We start from the raw sequence: 21,426 nt of genomic DNA on the forward strand, positions 1-21,426 counted from the left end.
TTGTGGTGAGCACTGACAATGCAAGTTTTGAAGGTGATGGAGCAAACCCCATTGGAAGCGGAGAAAGCAAGGGTGTCTTATCTTTACCCTTTCTCAATTGCAAGACCTTTCTAACCTCAGCCTTGTATCTGGCTTCCTCCTGTTAGCTCACTGTAGAGCACTTGGCTTTGGTGCAGTTGTGATTAATGCCCTACGCTGCACATGGAGTGAGGGATGGCTTTCAGTTTTGTGCTGGACTGGTTTCTCTTGTCCTACTGAAGATTGGTTTACCTGGTCAGGCACTTGTTTATTTGGCATATGCAATCTGGTCAAGCAAAGCCACAGCGTTCTTATCTACGATGTTCAAGGCACAAAGACCTTCAGGAAGTTGCCATTTTGAAGTCCTCAACAATGTGTGTCATGGTTTGTGGCTGGCCACATTGACATAGTGGACGGTCTCCAAAACACCACCGAAATTCTGCTGCAGCACAAATTCCATGTCTGGTATGAAACCAGTTCAGAAGGCTCCATTGCCTTTGCGGTAAATTGCATTGAGTGGGTCCAATTATTTGTCACTTTCTCTGCGGACCATGAAACTCGCCATGCAGCCTCTACTGTAAATCCCTTTCCTGGTCAACTTATCCACAACAGGTGACAGGGAGGGCAGATGACCATGCGGTGGATTAAACATGTCTTTAATTAACAGTAGATGTGGCATATCACGCAATTTCATCATTAGCTTGGCTATGCCTTCCTCTCTGTGAACACTGAACGGAGCAATATTGTAGAGAACTGGTAACCATGGTAGAGGAGTAGTTGAAATAATATGCGTGGTGGATTAAGTTGTACGTGGATCATCTTTGTGTGAGATGAGCGAGCCTATACTGAGCGCTATATCCGCCGCTGAATGAAAGTGCCAAGGCTGAAGTGCAGAATGTTTGGGCGTTGGTGCCCAACTTCATTCCGGCCAGTTTTCTGAGCAGATCGTTGTGTGTTTTGACCTTAGTCGCTGTATTTGTAAGATGGTCACAATATGTGAGAGTTCAACCCAACGTGAAGCCTAGATAGTCCTGTTGTGAATCATGCTTTAATCTCTCACCATTGAGAACTGCCTTATAGAGACAGAAGCAAAGGTTTCCTTCCTCTTCAGAGCACCAGCTCTCCAAATAAGCCATGATGACAGTAGCACAGTGTACTCCTTTGAACTTGAGATCGTTTTTTCGGTGTTAATCATCCAATCTCAGGGTTTGAATTCACATTGTCTCTGCTAGGCTGTGCTGAAACATCAAGAGGGCAATGCTGTCAGTTTCACGAGCAGGCTGACAGTCGCCAGTATGGAACATGTCTCCTTTTCATTTGCAAGCCCTCTCCTGTGCACTGGTTTTGGCCTTGCATCCTTGATAGAATGGTTTGTTTTTATTTAGCAGCCTTCAGACTCCCATCTGCACTAGAAAAATGGCGTGTTGCTGAGCATCCCAGCTTCTCGTTAGCCGATGAAACCGGTTGAAACACTGATGCACACAGGGTAAACAGTTTTTAGCATTGTTAGTGTGATTGGGAACATGCTTTGTTAGTCTACAGGACAAATAGGATAACAATTGCACTCATCTAGTCTACAATCAAAATGAATAAGCAGTGAATGAATGTGGTTTGCAGTCACCAATTGCTGGGGTACTTAATCATAGAAATGTAGCACTGGAAAGGTACCTCAATAGATCTAGTCCAGTCCCCTACGTTGAGGCAGGACTAAGTATTATCTAGACCATGTCTGACAAGTGTTTTTAAAGAAAGGGTTAGACAACCTCTGAAGACGGAGATTCCACCAACTCCCTACGTAACTTGTTTCAGTGCTTAACTACCCTACAGTGGGGTCCCTCCTCTCTCCAAACCTTGGTTCACTTGCAGTCATTCTTGATGGGATATTGTGAATTCCCACCATTTTCCTACCTATCTCATCTTCTCCTCACCCCGGGACCTGGCATTATGGCAGTGTTTAATTGTTATCTGTGGTGAACTAAATTGGGATTCTCCTTCGAGCCAGGCAACGGTGAGTCTAAAGTACTGGTTATAGAACAGTGCAGTTTTTATTCCGCGGTGTCATGTTGCTCTGAGACTCACTATATTCAGCTATAGACGAGTGCCGAGTGTTTTCAAGGCCATTATCTCATGAGCCATTGGTGCCCAAAACATTTTATACAGCTGGGAAGCTGAAGTTCCCTATTTTTTAACGGGATAAGGCATGCCTCAAGCATGGAAAGGATGATTGGGTTCAGGTCTTAAAATAATACCATTCTGATTGCCATCTTTTTCCTTACTTAAGTCTGACCTGATTTTAGCATCTAACTCAAACGGCAAGAACTAGAACCCAAAGCCTTATGCCCTACGAACAGCATGAGGTCCCATCATTCTAGTGATATGAAACATTAATCTCTGATTCTAGCTATTTGTGATCTGGAGCTAAAATCATGTTAGGACTCAGTTGGTGTTGAGAAAGCAAGTTAATTGGAAGGACAGGATTTTAGGGTCTAGTAATTTATTTGTGAAGGAGTATAAATGCTTTCAGAACCCAGTAAGCTTTCCATACACTAGTCTAGTTCAGACTTGGAACAATTTACCAAAGATTGTGGTGGATTCTTTCAAGAGTGGATGTTTTTTTAAAAGATCTGCTCTAGTTAAAACAGAAATTATTATGGAGAAGTTCTCTAGCCTGCATTATAGAGGCGGTCAGACTAAAGGGTCCCAGTGGTCCCTTCTGGCCTAGGAATCTATGAATAAGAAAAGGAACCCTTGTGTAACTTAATTTTTATTGCTCGGGGGCCAGTTCTATGCATTCACCTGCTTCTCTGGTCTTCACGGGCCTATATAATAAAATGTGAAACCAAGGAATTATTGTTGCATGACAGCGCTACCATTAGTCCACCACACAATCAGAGCACGCCATTGCCTTACTGCAGGTAGTGGCCTGCAAAACTAGCTAATCCATGGCGAATGCAGTCTGTGTTCTGATTCCTCTTTACTTGTGTGTAAGTGTTCTCATTCTAGGAATACAGCCTGATGTTCAGGCCTGTAACTTTGCCTCTTGAAATTGATGTGATTTGTAATAAATGTCCACTGTGTTGGTGTGACACTCTCAAAAAGAAATGGGTGCCCCATTGCCTGCAACAAGTAGACAATTGACATGTGCTCGCAACATGCATTTTCTGCCTCCATTTCCCTTTTTAAAATGGGGCTGAGCCTTGTCTACCTCATCGGGGTTGAGGCTTTTTTAGTATTTGTAAAGCACCTTGGGGAGGAAGGTGCTAAATTATCATTTATTAAGGTGCAAATCTCATTTTCAAGCTTCTCAGAGAATTTCAAACACAAAGGGGCAGAGATTATTTGTAACTTGTAGTATCTGGAGTTGTCTGAGAACCAGGGGGAAAGCACATGTTCCTTTGTGACTGAATTAATCTGCGCTCCCCTATTGTTTTATTTACTAATGGTAGCACCCAGTGTGTGCTGAGCGCTTTCCAATCACACAAGGTGCATGGTCTCTTCTCCAAGGAGCTCAGAATCTAAGAATACCAGAAGTCATGCCTTTTGCCAGTGAGGGTGTAAATACATTCCCGCCAGCCTGGGTGTACTTCCTGTGTGTGTTCAACTGTGACAGCAGACTGAAATTAGTGGAACTTCAGGATGTACTAGGTACACTTAGCATTACAGGGCAGGTTTGTTTTTCCCAGCTGCCTTCCTGTGCTCACACAAAGCTCTCTGAGTAGCTTACCCTGAATGAATGCTATAGCTAGTCTGTGAAAGTCATTAGGCTGTAGGTGGTGGGGGAGCTATTAATACAATAATACACAACATGGACTGGGATTTGTGTAGCTTTCACAGTAACTTAATATCCATATATATAGCATGTGTTATTTGTAATGCACTTAGAAGCCTGCAAATGAAAATGACTGAATCTTGTAACATCCCCAGCAGTGTCACTTCTAAAAGGATCTGAATCGTCAGTCTTTCCTCTCCTGTACCTGTGAGGGGGTCTCTGCCAACTGGCAGATGAGGGCCTCTCTGATGTCGTGATGGAGAAGCTGTTTGTACTGGAATCTTGGTCTTTGGCAGGTTCCCCAGGGACTCATGCTGGCACTACAGGAAAGCCTTTCAGCTGCTGGGGTTGCCTGTCCCATGGATAGACTTCTCCCTTCTCCTGGGGACCATTTTGCTTTGACTCACCTAGAAGACCTAAAAATTGGTTGCTTGTGGGGGTTGGAGACTGAAATCTATAAGGCGGGTTTTAGAGGTTTAAATAGTGCTTTGGGTGTTGGGACTCCAGAATCCTATTCTGGCTCTACCCCGGACTCATTAGTTTTGGATGAGCACTTCAGAGGACAGGTCTGAGTGGGGGAACGGTATCATCTCCAAAGGGCATATAACTTTACCTTTTAGGGGTTTGCTAGGCTTAATAAATGTAGAACACCTGGAATCCTGGTGGAAAGGTGCTATAGAAGAGCAAGTTATCTTCTATGATATCTTCAAGCCTTTCATAAGGCACATTTGCATCAGTTAGCAGGAAGAGAGAGGCTACATGACCCACTATGGAGCTCTTCCCACGCAAATGGTTCTACACCATTAAAATGTGCAGTGGTATTGAGGTCGGAGGGTCATTGAGGAGATGTTTGAATGCTATGGTGATAGCACCTGTATGTTAAATTGAGTTAATGTGTTGTCTTAAGCTACAACTGAGAATATATTTTTAGTCTCTGTCTGTTCCCTTAGTGAGCATTTATTCGTATCAGGAAGATGTCACGTTCAATCTGACTGGCAGACTGAGAGGCTGAGGACTATGCTGCAGGTCAGGATTGAAGTCCAGCAGCAGAATTATAGGGTTGGCAGTGGCTGTGCCAGTCCTCGAAGAAGAAGAAGAAGAGGTGCTGTGGGCCTGGATGTAGGTGCATTGACAGAGCCGTGTGCACATTCCCTTCTGACACTTTACAGTGACTGAAGCACTGAGTAACTTAATCTAATACTTTTCATAAACTCAGTCACAATTTCCTTCCTTAAAAAGCATTGATTGGGAGCTCCTTGGGGTTAGAAGCCTGATTTGCTAGTATAGGCACCTGCATGATGGTGTCTCGGTCCTAGTTGGTGGCCTTTGGGCGCTTCTGTAAAACAAATCAAAATTCTTAGGCAGAGGTCTGGTGAGGAGTGAGGGGTCGCTGTGGTATCTGCTAGGTTATAGATAACGGAGGCGACAGTCACGTCTTCATCTGTTCTTTTGGTTAAATCATTGGCTTATTCCTTTGTGTGTGTTTCTGGGTTTTCTTCTTCTTTAGAGGATGGCTTATCGATGAAGTGAGTGGCAGCATGAGCTGAAGCTTGTGAGGGTAGGACTCTTCCTAATCTCTCTTGTGCCTCTTGTTGAGATGGCCCTTGAGTCCTAAGCCTGGCCTCTTAGGGCATGCCTATGCTGCAGTTAGGCACTCGTGGCTGTCACATGCCAGCTGGCTCGGTCTAAGGGGCTGTTTAATTGTGGTGTAGACGTTTGGACTTGGGCTATAGCCTGGGTTCTAGGACCCTACAAGGTGGGAGGGTCCCAGAGCTCAGGCTACAGTCCAAGCCTGAATGTCTGCACTGCAATTAAACAGTCCCTTAGCCCGAGTCAGCTGGCAGCCCTTGGTATCTAATTGCTGTGTAGACATACCCTTAGTCATAATTAAGGGGCATGTCTTCTGTGGCTGGGATGGTAGCTTTAAACAGTGCAGACCTCCCCTTACTATCTCTCCAGCCCACGGCCAGTTTAAGCATCTAAAGACTTCCTTGTTGAGCTCTGAAAGTGTGATTCTCTGTATCCCTCCCAACCCTCCTGCTAGCCACAGGTCCCCCTCTGATGGTCTTCCAAGGACCCCAGGAGGGGAAACCAGTCCATGAGCAGAGTGCCCTGTGTGCTCTGGCTAGCTGGACCAGAAATCTGCAACATGCCCCCTCGTTTTGGAGCTCTCAGCTATGGTGAACTAAAAGTTCTGTGGCAGATACAAGTACTCCAGCAGTAGTGTTTTTAGTGAATTACATATGAAATTTAATACAAGCTGTACAGTATCCCGTTCTAATGGAATATCTGGACAACAAAGTTTTCTTTGTTTCAGATTTTTGGATGGCTGGAGGTTTGGGATTTTTGGCACTCAGGAAGTCAAGCAGTTCTGGTTTTTTGGCACTGGGAGACAGATTGAGGCTTGGAGTTGGCATTTTCTTTACCTCTTCATTTTGAGTATGGCACAGGCAACATTAAACATTAGAGAAGATAGGTCTTTAAGTTGGTTTTCCCCGCCTGGTATCTGTCCCAGCAGTGATAGATCAGCAGGTTAGCTGTCTTCTGCTGAAATGATCAGCAGTGAAATAGGTGGCAAGGTTAACATTTTGAGTGTAACTCTTAGGCTGCAGGGTTAATCTCCATAGAGATGAAAAGAGGCAGTTTGCACCTCTTAGATCTGTTGTTTCAGGTTGTGTGCAAACTCAAGCAGCTTTGTATTGGTTATATTTAGTTTCTTATTTTGTCTATTATCTTTGCAACTATAAGGTCTAGAACAGGGGTAGGCAACCTATGGCATGCGTGCGGAAGGCGGCACGCAAGCTGATTTTCAGTGGCACTCACACTGCCTTGGTCCTGGCCACCGGTCCAGGAGGCTCTGCATTTTAATTTAATTTTAAATAAAGCTTCTTACACATTTTAAAAACCTTATTTACTTTACACACAAGAATAGTTTAGTTATATATATTAGACTTATAGAAAGAAACCTTCTAAAAACGTTAAAATGTATTACTGGCATACCAAACCTTAAATTAAAGTGAATAAATGAAGACTCGGCACACCAGGTCTGAAAGGTTGCCGACCCTGGTCTAGAAGCTTAAACTTTTATTAGAATTTAGATTCTGGAACACAGTTATGTAAAGAAAATGATACCAGAACGTCTTCCTTGTTCAAGCCATTTATGTGAGTGCAAAGTCAATCGGTGCAATGCATCAGGGATCAGCATTGAGTCCTTTCTTGTTTGTTCTTGTCCTGCAACCCCACAAGGAACATACAGAAGGAGACATCTTGGTGTGTATTGTCTGCAGATGATATCATTCTATGCAGTGAGGAGAAAGATCACCTAGAAATAGATACTGATAAATGGAGAGATGTGTTGGAGAAACCTAGGCAGAGGAAAAAGAATAGATGGTATGTAATTTCAGTAATGTGAACACTAAAGAAATATCCTTGAAACTAGATGAGAAGAGAGTACTGAAAACAAAGGTTGAAGTATCCGGGTTCCAGAATCTGGGGAAACGGAGGATGAAGTTAGAGCTAGGATAATAAATGCCTGGCTCAAATGGAAAGAGGTGAGTCATGTAGTATGTGATAGGAAGATACCAGTAAGATTAAAAAGGAAGTCTATGAAATTATGGTTCATCTACTTTTAATATATGGTACTGAGTGTTGGGCAATAAAGAAGAAACATGAACAAACGATCTGTTCCACAGAAATGCGAACGTTCAGACGGAGAGTGGCTTAAACAAGAAAGACCAGATGAGGAATATGTGTGTTAGAAACCTGCTCAACATACATAAATGAAAAAATAAGGGAGCACGGGCTCAGATGGTTTGGTCATGTAAAGCGCAGTCTTGGCAACGATGTGGTTAAGAGTCCAAGAGATCTAGACTGAAGGAAAAAGACCGAGGCCAACCCAAGAAGAAGTGGCCGGATGTCCTAAAGGAAGACATGTTAGCATGTGAAGTGATAGAGACTATGGCATTGAATAGAGAACTTTAGTAGGAGAGGACTCATAGAGTGGACTCCATTTGATGGAATTAATGTGTGGAGGAGGAGGAATCAGCATTCAGTTATGTGACAGTTTAAACAAAACGGATAATTAAGTGGCCATTTACCCTAGGGGTTCTCAACCTTTTTCTTTGCGGCCCCCCAACATAAAAACTCCACTGCCCTGCATGTGCACTGTTTTCTGCATATAAAAGCCAGGGCCGGCGTTGGGGGGTAGCAAGCAGGTCAGTTGCCTGGAGCCCCCGCAATGGTAAATTGCTCAAGCTCTGGCTTCAGCCCCTGGTGGCGGGGCTCAGGGCCCCAGGCTTCAGCCCCATGCGGTGGGACTTTGGCTTTCTGCCCTGGGCCCAAGCAAGTCTAACACTGGCCCTGCTTGGAGGACCCCCTGAAACCTGCTCGTGGCCCCCCAGGGGACCCCAGGCCTCTGGTTGAGAACCACTGATTTACGCTGTCCATGTTGTGATAAGTGTTTCCATACTGTCAAACATCTGAACTTAATGGTAACTTCAAATGTCTTGGCCTCCTAATACTTGGTTTTTGTAAAACTACAAGTTTGCAACCTTAACTCAGCTTTTGTCTAGGAATAGATGTGCTATGTATTTTCTTGATCTTGCATATATCAATATGATTTTAATATCTTTTAAATAGTCAGATAAGTTTTTCAAGCCACTTCATTCACTTAAACTAGAAACGAAGAGTCACGATTGTTTGGGGCAGAAAAGGGGGAGGTGGGCTCTTCAGTAGCAAGCGAAGGGGCTGCAGGAATCATTCAGGGACAGTCCCTAGTGTTGAGGGAGAGGCCACAACAGGGGGCTGCACTACAGGGGGTCTCTGCCCTGCCATCACATCTTGGGCCCTGTAAATCCTGGCAATGGCCTTGCACTCGCTATTGGCTTTGTTGTAATCAAACGCTACCTTACCAAATACTTTGGCATAAATGAGACGTTATGGCAGAAAGTATAACTATTCAGTCAATAGCCTTTACTTGGAGATGTTATCGATAGCTCTGCATGTGGCAGAGTGAAGCATTGAAGTTTTAATATATTGTACTAGAATAACTGCTCCCTTTCTCCCCTCCCCCCAGTAATGTAAAAGCTGGGAACATATTAAAACTGGAATGATTTTAAAAGGTTTCTGACTAAGTTTTTACAGAAAGTTAAATCTGGATCCCTTCTGTAAGTGTTTTCTGGGAAGGCAATAGCTGGTTTTTCTTATAAATAAGTCCCCAGTTAAGGCTACAGTTTAAAAATAAAGTTAAACTGTGATGTTGTGACCAGTGCCAGGATTTTTATATAAGTGATTAAAATCTCTAGGGCTTCTATAGCATAGTAGTGATGTGTTCTTACGCCACACTTGCCTGCCCTTCAGTGTTGCAATGAAAAGAGTTTGATGAGAAAGATAAGTGAATAGTAGGAAAGGCAACAAAGGAGTGGCTGCTTAAGATCTTCCCCTAATGTAATTGGGGCACTGACGTAATTAGCCCCAATTGAGCTGCTTCTATTTTGTCTGAAACCTTCCCAGGTTTCTTAATGCTCCTGTAAAAATTATAGTTTAGCCACTGTATTGCACTAGTTCAACATACAGTGCCACTTCCCCTATGCATAGACACCCGCCCTTAGCTGTGGGTGGGTTTGGAGTCTGCCGTCTGCCTGCTGAAGCAAGACAGTGTTTTTGAATTTGACAGACTTTTACAAAATCCTTAGAAGGCAACGATTAGTTGCATTTAATCCACTATTTGGGATGCTACAGAATTGGGCATTCAGGAATTCAATAATCTTTGTAAATGATCAGACTCCTTTTGGTGCTCAGTGTTCTCTCCCCACCCAGGCCACTGCAGGACAAATGTCTGCTTAACTCAACTTTCATTTTGGTTTCCTCTGTAAAATAAACTCGCAGTTCTAGGTGCACTTCCCTTTTGCTGTCCATTCCATCTCAGACTGCGTTCCATCCTCATAGTCTAACCGGGCATCGACAATGGAATGTACTCATTCTTACAAAAAATGTACTCCATAGGAAATATACCCAGTTAGGGCTCTGATTAATTATAAACAAAACACTACCCAGTGTATTGGGTGACTAGTCTTATGTAGTCACAGTACTAGTATGGAAATGTTTAGACTGGTGGTGGCTTAGGAGCAGATACTATTTCAGTCTGTATCCTACCAGACTTTGTAGCCATAATATGCACTGGTACAGCTCCAACAGATAGCAGTGGTGGTACACGTAGTGTAGATGGGGCTTGGGCATAGCTACTGTTGTCACCTAACCCCGATCAGTAATACTTAAAATACTGCTGCTGATGTTGAAGCATGTTGTTGCTGTTAATCTGTGATAGTGCTCGCTATGTGCTAGGAGCTTTCCAAGCACTTGAGGACTGTCCCTTCTCCACGGAGCTCTCGCAGTCGGAGCTCTCGCTCTTCAACTTGCTCAGAGCAGGGGCGGATGTTGAAATGTGCACATCTCTTCTGTATAATACACCTAACTTCTGCCCCTTCCTTAAATGAGTTCCATTTGGAAGAACTGTCTCTCTTCCTTGGTTAATATTTGCCCAACCCCATGGCATTTAAGCCAAATGTATCTGTTCTGCAATACAGCGTTATGTGGCTTTGAGGACTTTGTAATTGATGTCAACATTTGGAATTCATGAGCCAGCCCTGTGTCCTTTCCTCTGTATTATTCTTTGTTGTCATTCGTGCCAAGCCAGGCACTAGGTAATATTTAGTGAAATAATGGAACCATAATCATCCAGCATTGTGAGGTGCCTGTTATGCTAGTGCTGATCTTGGCTTTTTACCATCCCACGGGAATGATTGCATGATGTTGGTTCTCTCGGAGGCAGTGAATAAACACTGAATTCATAATTAATATATGGCACAGCTACAGTTTAATTTGTGTGTTGCCCCACAGGGCTGCAATTTGCTCCCTGTAACTAGGTTAAATTAAATTTTGGCTATTAGTGGATATATGTTAATCTGACTTGCAAGTCTCTGTTAAGCAGGATACCCAAGTATTTCATCTTATAGAAGCCAATGCAAAGCCTTGTTCTTTGGATGCCCTTTCCAGTGAATGATCTGGTAGGAGGACATGGGTATGTCCAACCGAGGTAGGGAAATGCATTAGGTGGCAGGCTGTCTTTGGGTACTGTGGTCAGCAGTGAAATAGGAATGTCAGTAGTATTTAGGAAGGAACAATCAGTTTCACACATACAAAATGGGAAATGACTCCCTAGGAAGGAGTACTGCAGAAAGGAATCTGGGGGTCATAGTGGACCACAAGCTAAATGAGTCAACAGTATAACGCTGTTGCAAAAAAAGCAAACATCATTCTGGGATGTATTAGCAGGAGTGTTGTTAGCAAGACACAAGAAGTAATTCTTCTGCTCTACTACGCACTGATTAGGCCTCAACTGGAGTAATGTGTCCAGTTCTGGGCACCACATTTCAGGAAGGATGTGGACAAATAAAGTCCAGAGAAGAGCAACAAAAATGATTAAAGGTCTAGAAAACAAGACCTGTGAGGGAAGATGAAAAAAATTGGGTTTGTTTAGTCTAGAAAAGAGAAGACTGAGAGGGGACATAACAGTTTTCAAGTATGTAAAAGGTTGTTACAAGGAGGAGGGAGGAAACATTGTTTTTCTTAACCTCTGAGGATAGGACAAGAAGCAATGGGCTTAAATTGCAGCAAGGGAGGTTTAAGTTGGACATTAGTAAAAACTTCCTAACTGTCAGGATGGTTAAGCATTGTAATAAATTGCCCAGGGAGGTTGTGGAATCTCCATCATTGGAGATTTTTAGGAGCAGGTTAGACAAACACCTGTCAGAAATGGTCTAGATAATACTTAGTCCTGCCATGAGTGCAGGGAACTGGACTAGATGACCTCTCGAGGTCCCTTCCAGTTCTGTGATTCTATGTTTGGAGTAGCAAACACCTTCCCCTGAATTAAAGCTGGCAGGAGAAGTTGAGGTGGCCCTTGGTTACTATTGCTTTTCACTGCAGACTCGCCAGGATAAGTCACTACATTGTTGAATCTGTTTGAAGCCAGAAGAGCTAGAAACTCCACCATTTAAAATGAAAGCTTATGTTCTGCAGGCTTCTGTAAAAACGTGTGGGAGACACTTGAACCCCTGTATTTCTGATGTCCTGTGCCAGGGGATGCCCATGAGTTGTGAACAGCGGAAACTTAATAAAATCTTATTGCCCTTTCTCTCACCCCAGGGGCGCATAAAGTGCTTAGAGTATGTCAGTGGATATACTGTGGATGCGCATGCACGCAAGATGGGATTTTGTTTGAATAACAGCGTGTGTTGGGGGCATGCACCCTGTGCTGTCTCATGCTCCCTAGAGAGGATGTGGTTGCGGCCATCCATCAGTTCCCTCGTACTGTCTGAGACAGACGCTAGCAAGCGTCCAATCCGTGTCTCTTTTCAGGGACCCTAAATTGAGCCTTTTTCAGCTAGCGCAGTGAAGAAATCTTATCTTTACACTTCAATCTAAAGGGCATTCCTGAAAAGAAAAATCAGTTGACTTCCCCCTGTACGCTTTGTGCCAACCTCCAGCCCTCATGGCAGAATCTATACCCCAGAGTGTAAAGCCTTCCTGTCCTGTGACAGGCTTATCCTCAGCAAGGATAGATACGGCTAATGCCTCTCTCGCTAAGGGAGAGCCATATCCCTATACATGTTCTGAGGCAAGTCCTTTCTCTCCAGCATCTGCAGGTCCAGGAACACTTGGCTCAAGCTAACTCTGCGTGAGCAATCTGTGTCACTTGTAACAGTCACCTCTGATTTCTAACCAGTGTGAGGTTGCATATAAACCAACATCTTCCCTCACTCCCTTGAGCACACATCACACTCCAGGATCAGGCAGTGGAAAGAAGGTGAAGAGGATGCCCACAGAGTTGGCACAGACAGCATTGACACTGACCACCTTACCGTTAGTGAAGTCCCTGGTGCCCAAGACCTCGCTATTGACCACCCCAGTACCTGTTTCAGCTGCCTCGATGATGGCACTTCAGGCTGTGTCACTTCCCAAATGAAAGAGGTTCTTTATGGACAGCCCAGCATGGGTGAACCCACTCTGAAGATCCTCAACTACTTATTACACTTAAAGCAGACCAGCCTCTTGGTCAGCTCTGTTTTAAGGCCCATCTGACAGTGATCCCAGCTTGCCGTCCACCTGTACTGTTCTGCTCAGACTCTTCTTACCCCATGGTATCAGAGTTTCTCAAAGGGTTATTACAGGTTATCCACCATCCAGAGAATCAACTCCTGCCTGAGACCTCAATACAGTCCTCTTGAGGCTCCAGGAGCCTCCATTCAAACCTCTGTCAGTCTGCTCCTTACACCACCTCACTCTGCAGTTTGGCCTTCCTGGTGGCTATCACTTCAGCCAACAGAGCGTGAGCTTCAGGCACTTGCGACCAAACGCCCTATACAATATTCCATAGGGACGAGATGGTGCAACCAAAGCTCATTCCTAAGGTAGTTTCAGAACTTCATCTGAACCACCCAATCAATCTGCCTGTCTGCTTCCTGAGGCCACATTCAGCACTGAGAGAAACACTGCACCCCCCAGGTGTATCCAGAACTTTATTATATTGACGGGATCAAACCATTCGGACTGTTGCCCTATCTATTTCTCGCCACAGCCGTGCGTCTAAAGGTTATCTTATCACAAAGGATATGGAAATAGATAACAGTGTGTGTCTCACGGTTACCAGCTGGCTGGTGGACAGGCCCACCAACATCCCTGCTCACTCCCCCCAGAACGCAAGCAACATTTTCCTCCTGCTTCAGGAGCGTGCCAGTATCAGATCTGTAAGGTGGCAACCTGGTGTGTCAAACTTTTGTCAAACACGTGCCTGGATTTAGCTGCGAAGGCAGATGTCAAGTTGAAGAGAGCAGTACCACAATGACTGTTCAGCTCATGTAGCTGAAACTCCTCATTCCCATCATCCAGGGATACTGCTTGCCAGACCTCTACAGTGGGGTCCACACTGATGTGTACTCAAAGAAGAGAGAATGGTTACTTACCCTATGGTAACTGTGGTTCAAGATGTAGTGAATGTGGATCCTACAACCTGCCCTCCATCCCTGCTTTTCAGAGTCCCCAGCTACCTTGGGCTTTGAATTGCAGCTGCTCTGCTCTTGAAGCCCTCACATAGGAGCATGAGGGGGCACAGGCTTGTGCTGCCCTCACAGACACGTCTGTTAAGTCCAATCTCCCATACATGAGGCATATGTGGCCCTACAGTGGGATCCACACTGACAACACCTCAGAGAACCGCAATGAGGCCAGGTCTACACTAAAATGTTAGGTCAACTCAGCCACATCACTCAAGGTTGTGAAAAAGCCCCACCCCTTGGCATGTAGTTAAATCCACGTATCCCCGGTGTAGACAGTGCTAGGTCATCAGAAGAATTCTTCCATCAATATAGCTACCAACTCTTAGGGAGGTGGATTAACTATACCAAAAGGAGAACCCCTCATGTCAGTATAGGTAGGGTCTACACGGAAGCTCTGTGGTGGTTCAGCTGTGCTGCTGTTGCGTTTCAAGTGTAGACAAGCCCTAACTGTAGGGCAAGTAACTGTTCTTTTCTGGGCCCCAGCTTAGAGCTGGGAATTAACTGGAGTTCGCAGGGCTCATTGAGATGCAGCTTTAAACAACTTTTACTATGGAGTCCAGACAAGGGTGGAGGCTGTCAGCACGCCTTCAGTTTGGAGAGCCATTAAGGGCAGAGGCCTAATTCTGGTAATCACTGACCTTTTATTAGAAGGGAAGCGTATTTGTACTGCTCTGTTTTCTTGGGGGGGGGAAAGTGTGTTAACCCATTGGGAAGCCTGCCAACTACTCTGAGCAGCCAGGCTGAGACTGCCAGTGCAGCTGTGCACTTGGAATAAAAGAATTGGCATGGACCGTTCCATTAGCTGCTTCTACCACAAGCTCAGTCGCTTGGTAGTGTGTGCAAGTTCATTCTCCAGAAATGGTCGTCAACTTTGTGACAGTGGGATAAAAATGTGCCGATACCCTACCAGAAGCAGTTGAGACTGGAAGTTCTTTGGGGCTGGAGCTCTTTCATTCACATATTGTGCGGCACTGACCACATCATCAGTGCTAAACATCAGTTTCCTTGAAGGTTCTTACCTCTCTGCATGTAACTAGTCCTGAGCCCTCAACTTTCCCTGCAGAATGAACTGTCTGTCTGATATTTATTTATGTAACACAGGCAGTTATTTCCTTAATACCTTTAGTGGTCAACTGCTGTTTGGGCTAAGCATGGTTAAATTGTGACTAAAATCCAAATGCATCACTCAGATAAAATCCTTTCTCTGAGTTGCAGTGCCACTATTCTGTCGCACCTTTGTTGAATTTGGAAGCACCTGAAGCCAGTGGCCCTGGGGATGGGGGCTAGCAAAAGTGGGGTGGGCAGCATCTTGTTTCCTTTGCCTGAAGTTCTTAGAGGGGGCTGAGTACCTCTGTTCTGTGGCCACGCTAGCAACTTGCCAGGAGCCGGTTAGCAACCTTTGCTTTTGAGCAGTTTTATTTCTGTAAAAGAATCTGATTTTTATTTTTCTCTGACCTTTTGACTCTTACCCTTAAGTTGGTATGTTTCATTGTTTTGCTGTAACTTCCTAGGAGTCCCTTTCATACACTTTCCCAGGGCTTGTCTATACAGGAAGTTAAGCTGAATCAATTAAGGCCTGGTCTGCATTGCCACTGTACAGCGCTGCAACTGTCTCGCCCCCCTGAGTGCTGCAAGTTTCAGTGCTGTAAAGTGGCAGTGTAGACAGGGCACCGGCACTGGGAGCTACTCCCCTCTTGATGCCGTGACTACACAGCTGCGTTAAACCACTGCCACGGCAGCACTTCAATGTTGCTAGTGAAAACATACCCTAAGTGTGAATTTAAAAGTGTACTTTATTTTGGAATTGAATTAAGCTAAAGCCACTTCACTTCTCAATGAAAGTGTCCACACAGGGGTTTAATGTGTGTTTAACAAATGCACTTTGAATTCAGACCTCTAGTTAATTCAGCTTAACTTCCCTTGTATACAAGACCCCAATGTTTCTATTGAAGTGGAAACCTACAAGGCTTCTTTTTTGCTGGCTTTTTAAAACTTGAATTTCAGGGAAGGAGAGTGAACAAATATATAGCTCATGTGCTGAGGCTGAAGTATCTCAATACAATGAAGGACTATTCTAGGCACCTTCTAACATGCAAGAGGATAGGAGGGGAGAGTAAATCTAAAACATGGAACCAGACTCTTAGAAATCCACATGCAATTTCATGTGTAAAAATGGGTATGCACAACTATTGTCTACAAGGAATCATATACTCTGTTGGTTTTTTTTAAAAGCTAGCTTACACTGCAAGCAGTTTTAACTTTTAAAAAAGAGTTGTACATAATGTGTATTTGCAACAGCTTCATGGATGATGTAATCATGGACATAAGTATGCATGTGGATCTGGGAAGAGACTATAACTGCTTGCCATGGACATGTTAGGGAGCTTATATGTCTGGGGCGACACTGAGTTCTTTAAAAACTATCTTAAATTTTTGAGTTTTTCCTACTTGAAGGTCTGGGTGTCTAACTGAAAAAACGGAGTCCATTTGGGTTACTTAATACATATACGTTTCACTTCTAATAAACACCATTATAAACCAGTGATTTTAAAAATGGAAACAACTCTTCCATCCTTATGTGGAAGGATGCCACTCATGCACTTTGGGATACACTGATGGAAAACGTTCCAAAGCCCGAGGTCCTCAAGACCTACTTTAGGTATTAGCTCCTCCTGATTTCTCATACTCTAGTGCAGTGTTTCCCAAACTGGGGACGCTGCTTGTGTAGGGAAAGCCCCTGGCGGGCCAAGATGGTTTGTTTACCTGCCACGTCCGCAGGATTCGGCCGATCGCGGCTCCCACTGGCCGCAGTTCGCTGCTTCAGGCCAATGGGAGCTGCTGGAAGCGGCGCGGGCCGAGGGACGTACTGGCCGCCATTTCCAGCAGCTCCCATTGGCCTGGAGCAGCGAACTGCGGCCAGAGGGAGCCGCAATCAGCTGAACCTGCAGACGAGGCAGGTAAACAAACCGGCCTAGCCCGCCAGGGGCTTTCCCTACAAAAGCGGCGACCCCAGTTTGGGAAACACTGGTGGGAAGGAGGGTAGTGGATGGTCCTTTAGGGTATGCTAGGCCTAGACTGAGGCCTCACTAAAAGTAACCTCTTGAAGCACAGTTGTAGCGTAATATTCAGCCAGTGCAGTTTTTGGCGTGCAGTTGTTGCAGACAGCCTTCCAGTGACCATGCTGCTGTGTGATAAAATACTAGAAAGTGTTTAGTCATGTTTATGTGCCTATCCAGGACTCTAGAGGCCGTACAGTCATTAAACTCAGTAAGTTAAAATGACCAATGACCTCCTGAGCTACCACGCTAGACTGTAGGGAACAACTCCGCAGTTGCAGGGGAACAGACTAGAAAGATTGCGTAATGAATCTTTTCCACCTCAGTATTGCAGAATGCAGCCATAGCTGCAATTAAGGGCTTTTCACAGGTAGTCTCAAGGAGCCTATTGCAGCTGTCACCTAGCTCTAGATGGCAAACAACAAAGGGATGTTCAAATGGAGAGGGGTCCCATATATTTTTCCAAAGGAGAGTCATTGCCCAGGCATTGCGCTTCCACATTCAGCTTATGGCGAGGGATGAACGAACAAAATAATTGCAGTTTCGAAATCCCTCCGATAAAACTTAAGGTGCATGAGAGAGTTCCCACCTCAGTCTTTTCCAGGTTGAGGTATCAGATAGCTCTGCTGCAGTCTTAGCTAGCCACTGTGATAGCACCAATACAGTAATAGACATCTGAGTGTCTTCAGTGCACTGACGGGCTTTACGCAGTGCCACTGTTTCAGTTCATCAGAACATAAGAATAGCCAGACTGGGTCAGCCCAATGGTCCGTCCAGCCTAGTCTCCTGTCTTCCAACAGTGGCCAATGCCAGATGCGTCAGAGGGAATGAACAGAACAGGGCAATTATCAAGTGATCCATCCCCTGTCGTCCAGTCCCGGCATCTGGCAGTTTGAGGCTTAGCGGCACTCAGAGCATGGGCTTGCATCCCTGACCACCTTGGCTAATAGCCAATGATGGACCTGTCCTCCATGAATTTAGCATAAAATCTAAATTGTGAGAGAGATTTGGAGTTGGATGTTTAGTTGTCTTAGCTACAACTGATTAATCACACTTGTACTCTGAGATCCTGATTTAGATTTAGCAGTTTTTCTCCCTTCCTCTTCAAGTTCCAGTTCTGTAGTGAAGATGTAACTACTCTTGTTCAAGGCAGTCTATTAAGTGGTGCATGCTAGATAAAGATGGAAAGACTTAAGTCATAAGTACTCCGTTACCAGCCTTGTGTATGTGTGATTACACTGCTCTCAAGTGATATTTGGTCCCTCCAACCTACATGGGGTAGGAGAATAGCTGAGGTCATGTCTATATTAGGAAACTTGTACTAGTGCAATCAAACAGATTTAAAATGGCTCTAATTGAATTGGTGCATACCTTCAAGGTACACTCATTTGAACTGAGTAAAACTTCCTTTAAATCAGTTTAGCCTAACTTGGTAAGTTTCCAAAGCAAACAAGGTTTAAACTGATTTGAGTGAGTCTACATTAGTAGTTTGCACTGGTATAACTAGATACAGTAGTGCAACTTTTCTAATATAGACCAGACCTAAGACTTTAGGAGGACACTGATAGCTCTGCTTCCCATTGTGGGGGGATTGGAGCAGGCAGCTCCAGAAGTGGAGCCCCTTGCAGGAATCCCTTTTGACTGTGATGTGGATTTACATTGGGTAAAGATCAGTAGCCAATGTGTTGAGTTGCTTAGAATGATCTGATGCTTAAACCTTGTTTGCTCTCTTAGAATAGAATATCAGGGTTGGAAGGGACCTCAGGAGGTCATCTAGTCCAACCCCCTGCTCAAAGCAGGACCAATTCCCAGACCGATTTTTGTCCCAGATCCCTAAATGGCCCCCTCAAGGATTGAACTCACAACCCTGGGTTTAGCAGGCCAATGCTCAAACCACTGAACTATCCCTCCCCCTTTTGTCAGCTGCTTGTAAGTCATCACTTTATCTTGATGCATGAAAGCCAAGAGGCTTGCAGCTGTGATTACTGTGAGGTTCTAGTTTTCATACCAATTAGGAGCTGCAGGAATGGAGCTGCAGTTGGAGGCATCAGTTCCCATGGCTGATTAAGGCATTTTCACTTTGATTCCAGAAACTAATCAAAATGCTAAGGGAAGTCTCCAGTGAAACACTGCGGTCTAATTTAAAATGGTTTCCTGTATTTCTGGAGGGGAGACTCTCATGTGACTTGACCATTCTGTGTTTAACTAACAGAATTTTGTTTGTTTGAAGGTACATGGGAATAGGACTCTCAGCCCAAGGAGTCAACATGAACAGACTTCCCGGTGAGTCATGTTAAGAACTGTTTGTATGCAGTGTATTAATCTTTGCAGTAAAATCATACGATTCTCAGAAAAACATGGTCTGTTTCCTCTTCAAGAGGTCGGAAGCAAGGATGCTGTTTGGAGACTGGTACATGTGAGCCATGGATGTGTTTGCATTTTTTAGGGCTGGTCTTCCCAGTCCATGACTGTAAAGCTCTTACTCATTGGTGTGGAATTCCTGGCTGTATGTGGGATACCTGCCTTAAAATGAGTTGGCACTGAATGTGCACATCAAGTTTGAACTCTTTTCTGCTGTCGTAAGGCTACTTCACAGAAAGCTTGCGTATTTTTTACACACACACACACACACACACACACACACACACGCACACACGCTTGGGAGCCTTTGCTACTGAGCTGTTGCCAATTATTATATCGCCTCATTACTCTTCAGTATTACTTTTTAATGTAAGGTCTTTGAGTTAGTGAGTTTTCTTTCTTTAGAAGATGTCAAAGTAACACAATATTGTAAATGATTCTCAATAAACAGGATGGCATTCACCTTTAGACCTTGGGTCCTGGTGACCCAGTTCTTTCAGCTGATCGTTGACATTAGAATGTTCCTGTTTTTAGCAGAAAAAAATGGGTGGGGGAGAAGGGAGGTGGAAGAATAGAAGGGAAGAGAATAGGTGATCAGAGGTGGAGGGAGAAGGATTTTTTTTTTAAATGTTTGTTTTCGTTAGTGGGACAAATGGATTAGGATAACCAATTGGTTGATATGGCGGTCTATAGTGTTGAAGCACACATAGAAAAGGAGAGGCAAGAGATGCAGGTAAATTCCAGATTATCTGAATAGTTCAGATGGGCAGTGGCTCTCAACATTTCCAGACGACTGTATCCCTTTCAGGAGTCTGATTTGTCTTGCGTACCCCCAAGTTTCACCTCACTTAAAAACTACTTGCTCACAAAATCAGACCTAAAAATGCAAGTGTCACAGCTACTAGTACTGAATAATTGCTGACTTTCTCATTTTTACCATATAATTATAAAATAAATCAATTGGAATATAAATATTGCACTTACATTTCAGTGTATCGTATATAGAGCAGTATAAACAAGTCATTGTATGAAATTTTAGTTTGTACTGACTTTGCTTTTTATGTAGCCTGTTCTAAAACGAGGCAAATATCTAGAAGATTTGATGTACCCCCTGGAAGATCTCTCTGTATCCCCAGGGGTACGTGTATCCCATAATGACAAGAGGGGCAAAACTCTGCCAAATCTCTGGAAAGTGCAATTCTCAATGATCTGAACTATGGACAGCTGCACTTGCCTGGACACTTACAGTCTATGAGGCCGGCTTCTTTTTTGTTACTTAGATTCATAGATTCATAGATTATAGGACTGGAAGGGACCTCGAGAGGTCATGTTTGTGGTATTTTTTTTTTAGTTTGGTAGGGTCTTTATCAGAGGTTAGAAATAGCCAATTTTCTCCCACAAAAGGAAGTGGGAAATAAAGCAGTATAAAATTAAGTCCCAGCATAACAGCCAAAAAGCCTTTCAAGGGAAGGAAATCTTAATGTGTTCAAAGTCTAGGGGGAAACGTCTGTTGCAGTAACTGGAATGCACAAACTGAAACAAGTGTATCCAAAGCATACAAGAGAAGTCAGAATGATCAGTGCTGGTAAAATAAACCTTAACAAACTGTCTCATTCCCAGGTGGATAATGCCTGTGAATTGACTGCTTATGAAGGACTTTTCCCACCTTCTAGGAGAGCTACTGTGGGAAATCAGTGAAAATCTCCTGCAGCAGGGGGTGGGACATGTAAGGGCTCTGGGCTGGAATGTGTCCTGACCCTTGACTCCTCTTCCTGCTGTCACAAGGTCATACTGATCTGTAGCATAGTGGTCAATCATCTCTCAACCAAACCCTCTGGATGGATGGGGTGCACATTTGAGGCCTTGGCACGGGAAATCTATATGCAGCCAGAGGCTGCTAAGGTGTGAAAGATATAGGCTGGTGGCAGAATAGAGCTGGGGAGAATCTGAATGGAGCATTGTGCAAGGTGTTGGGGAGAAGGAAGAATCCTCAGTTGGGACTGAGGGGAAAACTTGACTCTTTCTCCAGCATTGTAAGGGTTAAGAGTGAAGTCAAAAGCAAGAGAACATTTGTGTCTAATCTCAAGCTTAATATTTGCTCTGAGTA

At 44.2% G+C, this 21,426-nt stretch overlaps 1 protein-coding gene across 3 annotated transcripts in view; it reads left to right on the forward strand.

Moving 5' to 3' along the window:
- RANBP10 (RAN binding protein 10) overlaps positions 1 to 21,426 on the forward strand; it is a 137,874-nt gene that overhangs the window by 9,029 nt on the left and 107,419 nt on the right. For all 3 annotated transcript variants that reach the window (XM_054048893.1, XM_054048892.1, XM_054048894.1), the window contains exon 3: positions 19,189 to 19,241. In XM_054048893.1, coding sequence (XP_053904868.1) covers positions 19,189 to 19,241 — 53 coding nt within the window. The remainder of the gene's footprint in view (positions 1 to 19,188; positions 19,242 to 21,426) is intronic.

Source organism: Malaclemys terrapin, chromosome 14, assembly GCF_027887155.1.
Source record: "Malaclemys terrapin pileata isolate rMalTer1 chromosome 14, rMalTer1.hap1, whole genome shotgun sequence".
In the NCBI taxonomy this organism is placed as follows: domain Eukaryota; kingdom Metazoa; phylum Chordata; order Testudines; family Emydidae; genus Malaclemys; species Malaclemys terrapin.